The 5340-nt window shown below is 40.0% G+C and overlaps 1 protein-coding gene across 4 annotated transcripts; it reads right to left on the reverse strand.

Annotated features, from left to right (window-relative positions):
• Positions 1–3230: 3230 nt before the first annotated feature.
• On the reverse strand, positions 3231–5127 carry LOC114185554 (uncharacterized). Of its 4 annotated transcripts, none has more exons than XM_028073354.2 (2): positions 4681–5127; positions 3231–4492 (listed from the first exon to the last, which is right to left on the reverse strand). In XM_028073354.2, the coding sequence occupies exon 2, from the start codon at positions 4403–4405 to the stop codon at positions 3521–3523; it is 885 nt and encodes a 294-aa protein (XP_027929155.1). In that variant the 5' UTR covers positions 4406–4492; positions 4681–5127; the 3' UTR covers positions 3231–3520. The 4 variants fall into 4 exon arrangements, with proteins under 4 accessions (XP_027929155.1, XP_027929156.1, XP_027929152.1 ...); XM_028073355.2 differs by having other exon boundaries at positions 3231–4470; positions 4681–5126; XM_028073351.2 differs by having other exon boundaries at positions 3231–4470; positions 4576–5126.
• Positions 5128–5340: the final 213 nt, after the last annotated feature.

The raw sequence follows: 5340 nt of genomic DNA on the forward strand, positions 1-5340 counted from the left end.
TTATATACTATAAATTAGTCTTATATCTTATTTATACGAGAATTCCAACAAATCACTAAATTTAATGCCTCAACATAGCAAAGATCCGTGTGTAAAAGTCATGGTTAAGATAATTTAGCTACAAACCTAAAATTGATTTGACGAAATTACAAAATTATCTTTCACTATATTGCTTCACAGTTGCATGTAAGTGTTTTAAAGCTCAATCTTACATGGAGTTTAAAACAAAAGTACACATATTTTATAAATAAATGAGTAAAAAAAAAAAAAACAAACTCAATAGGCCTAACTATTCTGAAATCTTGGTACCGTGGGTTTGCATAAATGGATAAAGTACAGACAACGATATGACAGTTTCATAATACTTTATAATTCCCTTACTAGCCCACAAAGATTCCAACTAAATATCCAACTGATTACCTTTTCCTAACACTCAAGAATTTTGTTAACAAATATGAGCAACAAAAACTGGCACTGCCTCTCGCTCACATGCTACATTGTTCATCAATACAGTAATCATGCAAACAAATTGGTGAGGGTGCAATTCAAAGATGGAATGCACCACCAAACTTTAAAAAATGAGCTCAATCCCAAACAAATCAACTAATTTTCAAATAACAGCTGAACATGGCTATTTAATTTTTCTCCAGATGCTGTGAGAGAGATGGGAGACATATGAATGGAAGAAGTAGTGACACATGGATCAAGGTAATGTGATGCATTAATTTTCTGCTCTTTTTATTTATTTTTTCCTCCAAAATATAAGCACTGGTAAATAAAAACATCCACATGGGGTCCTGCTCTGGCCCTGTTTCGCATTCATCACATGACACTGCAAGCTTCCTGGTTTACTAAATTTTTAACTTCTTCACGTCTCGTCTTTGTGATCTCAAATTGCCAAATTTATCCAATTTGTTTTTACTTTTCGTCTTTCTTCAGTAAAAGATTTGGACTGAAATTGTGTTAAAATGTACTCCATGACCAGTGTGCCCAGGGCACAAAGTGGATCAGAATCAAAAGAAGAAAAAGCACGAAATCTTGTAGAGTTGTCTTTGTTACGTTGACGTAGACAGAGTATACGTGAAGATTATTATTTTTAACATATATTAATGTGGCATAATAAAATACATGTTGTAAAAGAGAATGTATTGATTCCTAGTTAAAGTTGTACATGTACAACTCTGCTTTGCTCTTTTCATCGTTTCCAAATAGATTGCTTGCAGCTTGCTCTTGTAGCTCACCATGACTGTTTCAAAATGGGGTAAGCTTCGTAAAACGTGTACGTATATGTATACGAAAATGTATGAGAAGCTTCTTGGTTTGAACGTTTTTTTTTTTTCATAAAAAAATTAACCATTGATCTGACTTTCGAAAAAGTTTAAAAAAAAAAAAAATCTCAGCTTTCAGCAGAACTCATCGTGCCTATGGCGGTTGTGGACCTTGCGTTAAAGTTTGGATGAATGTTTTTCTCTCCACGCTACACTAGATAGGTTAGTTGTGAGGAGTGTCTCTGGTCCCCAGAAGGAAAATAAAAAGCGACATATAATATATCACTGGAATGCAAGATTATCATCTTCAGTTACCCTTAATCAATGCTCATGCTTATCGTGTTTGGTTTTAAGTAGAAACAAGTATTAGCCCTTTCTAATTCACATGGCATCCCACTTTTGCATTAGGAAAGGATCAAATATCATCACCACAATTTTTAATGGAATTTAATTTTGGAATGAAAAAGGGTCTCTGCGCCGGTTTTGGAATCAGATTAGCAAAGAATTTTCTAATTTAAGTTTTACGGTAAACGACAAATCCTTGTTTAGTTGGGTTCTTCTGACTTCTGACTCCGTCTAAAAGTGACACATTATCAAGGTATTTATCTATCCTTGAGATTTTCATATCCGGAAAGATCACACAAGTTATGACTATTATGGGAGGAAGATGCAGTGGTTTCTGAATCCTTATCGCTACTTTTAATTACAATGGAAAGGATTCAGAGTATACGGTATGGTATGGATAATTCAGAAATTGTGATCGTCCATTGAACCTGAGAAAGGAAATCATGGCCTCATTGATGTCAAGTCCCTAGTGGTGATTGGTTACGGGATAGGTAATATGGCCCCAGACTCGTCTGGTGTCAGATTAGAGGAGCACATGCACCATGTGGTCCTGTGAGAGCCTACTATTTTAGATAATCTAAGCTATTATAATGTCAATCAGGAAAAAACTTAACCATATAATTTTCACTTACTGCTTTTGATTTGAGAGTAAGCAATACAAATCAGTAACAGTGACAACGACACTTCCCCCTAATAAATTCAATTGGTTGTGCGGGTCATTGATCGTAAATGCCCGTCTTACAAAACATACTACCCCTCTCTCATTCATTGGAGGAAGCAAAAGCACCAAAAAACCAAACAAGCGCAGATAAAATAAGTAAATGTCTGCTGTAAATGCACTTAAGCACTTCTTGTCTTTCAAGTGTTTTCTAGCAAGTAGCAACTGACACTGAAGCAACAACCCTACAATGACAATGCAAGTCGTAGCTCAATTAATTCAGCATAATTACTTATACCAGCGGTGATTTTGAAGATCACGCTCAAATTGGTAGAACAATGAGAGTAAAAGAGTACAAGCTAGATTAAATATTTGGGAAACCATTTGAGCTCTCTATCAGTAGCTAACACTCCTAAGCATGAGATGTAAACTTCAACAAACCCGCTCATGCATGTTGTTAAAGCTTCACCATCCAAAATCTCTGATTGTGACTCCCCAACGGGGTCACCAATCCTCGCCATCATTTCAACCCACAACCTCCACAAAGTTGAACAATACTAGAAAGAAATATCACTACTTTCTTTTTCCATCCATTCTACGTCAATTACCTTTCAACCTTTTCTAATAGAATCCAACCTCACATGGACAGAAGAAACCGAAACCCCTAAATTTAAATCAAAGACAACGACATCTTCAGGCTAAAAGTAAAATAAAATTCAAAAGTTACCCATTTAATTCCTTGTCTTCACTGTTCATCTATTCAACCCACAATCACCGGCTTTTTCTCAAGTCATAATTAAACTCCTTTGAACAATTTGCAACCATATCAAAACCACAAAAAACGCATTCAAAGATGTAAGACAAGCTTTTTCACAATCTAACCCACACAACCTAAAAGATAAAGTTATCGGTCAGGTAAAATCAATTTTACCAAAATTAAAAAACAAATAAGAACAATATACACCAGAAGTGCTAAAATTTCATTGCTATCTATGTAACCATGAACATATACAAAAATTCTGTTCCAGATCTGTCATCAAATTATTACGCTATCCATCTTTTTTTGTTTACATAATTTTTTTTTTCAACATCTGGTTCGACTTCGCCTCCCCAGCCATAACTTGAGCTTAAGATATTCACTCATATCTTTTCTTTTTAAAAAGAAAGAGAAAAAACATTTTAACAAAAAAACATTTCTCAGTATGATATATGTTTATTATTTTTCTATTTAGTGTGAAAAATTCCACCGTCAACATGATCTCCAATCAAGGCGAACCTCGGCGGGGCCATGCACGTGTTGGCTGGGCTTCCGGAATGAAACGATATGGCTGCTCACCATGAAGGCCGTTACACGCTCGGAGACTCTCACATCTTCCATCTTCAACTCCTGCAACCTAAGCACGTACTCCGGCACGTGCAATAGGTCCCACACGACTCCCACTCCACCAGGCTTCATTACTCTAACCAACTCCGCCACCGCGCGCATCCTCTCAGCCGCGGCCTCCGCCGTTCGAGCGCCGTACTCCCTCCCGACTGTATGCACGAACACGCCGGAAACCACCACGTCGAAGTAGTTATCCGGAAACGGCAGCCGCCGCGCGTCACCCTCGCGGCACGTCACGTACTCGCCAACTCCTTCCATCTTTGCGGCGCGGAGAGTCGACATCGTCGTGCGCTTCGACCGGTCGAGGCCGACGACGCGGCCGGAACTCCCTTCCTTTTTCATCTGCGTCGCCACCGCGTTCAGGAGGATGCCGCGGCCGCAGCAGCCGAGGTCAAGCGCGAGCTTCACGGAGGACCAGTCGTGCACGGCGGAGACGATGCGCTGAGCCATGTCGAAGTGCAGCGGCACGGAGGAGTAAAAAAAGTTCGCCGCCGCAAAGAAGAGGCACAGCGCGGAGAGCGCCGTGACCGAGCCAGTGATTCCTGCCGCAAATCGCGCGGTGCCGCCGGCGCCGGAAAAGATTCGCTCGAAAAAGTTGCAGACAAGATCAAAATAAAGAAGATACAAAACAGACAACACAGAGAAGAGCATCGCCTGGCAGAGGAGGAAAATTAGGGTTGGGCGCTGCTCCATTCCGTAGATCGCGTACATCTGCGTCCAGTCTCTGTTACCGTTCGTCGATTTTCCCATTCGGTTCTTCTAGAACCTTCTCCCGGAGCTTCGGCTCACTGCTTCAGCGTGTTGCTGAATAGAATCTGCAGTAATTCAGAGCGAGGCCTGTGAGAAAATCGTGCTTTTAGTTTTCACTTTCAAAGCGAAATAAAAAGTGTGTGAGTGAATCGTTTGAATGTGTCTCTAACCAGTGAGAATAATTTGAAGATTTTGGGAATCAGCAAGTCAGATCCATTTTCCTGGCGGTGAAATGAAACAAAATAACGATGCAGTAGTGACAGTCACGACCATACCGTCGTTGATTTTCCACTGGTACAGTTGTCAGTTACGGTGCTCTTCCAAACGCGTTTTGCTTCGTCGTTTTGCGTCCTTCAAAACGGCAACACTGTTCTGCGTTCAGCGTCTCTCTCTCATCATCTCTGTGTCCGGTTTGGGACTAGCACTGCACGGATTTCAAGAGTGGCCAAAGAGGGAGTGAAATATTATGAATGCCAATGGGATGGGACCTTCTTTTCGTTGTGATTCGTCAAGAAATACTTATATAGTGTGTACGGCGATGAAGACCCTTTGAAACTTTGAACTCTTTACCGGTTCACCGGCTTAGGTGGTTCCCAACTTCCCACTCTCTACTCACTCACTTTTTTCTTTTTTTATTTTCCGTTTGTTACGATCCGGTCCTCGTAACGTTTCTTCGCTCACTCGTTTACAGCACAGCCTTCAAGACCTTGCTAAAACTCTAATTAATGCCAATAATTTTCAGTATCGCCTATTTAGACTTTTTCCCTTGTGTGAGGAGAACAAAGGAAAACACAACCCTTTCCTTTGTAAGCATAATATTTATTGGGTGGTAAACTCGTTGTTACTTTTGGTTCCTAATTCAACAATATTACCATCCTTTGTGTGTGCTTAGTTATGGAAGAATTTCAGATCAAAATTATTAGCACGTGACGGTT

This window comes from Vigna unguiculata, chromosome 5 (genome assembly GCF_037176805.1).
Source record: "Vigna unguiculata cultivar grain cowpea cultivar isolate G323 ecotype 2 chromosome 5, ASM3717680v1, whole genome shotgun sequence".
In the NCBI taxonomy this organism is placed as follows: Eukaryota; Viridiplantae; Streptophyta; class Magnoliopsida; order Fabales; family Fabaceae; genus Vigna; species Vigna unguiculata.

Excerpts from the sequence above, each read along its gene's own strand:
- LOC114185554 (XM_028073354.2), bottom strand. The coding sequence starts at position 4,405 with ATGGGAAAATCGACGAACGGTAACAGAGACTGGACGCAGATGTACGCG.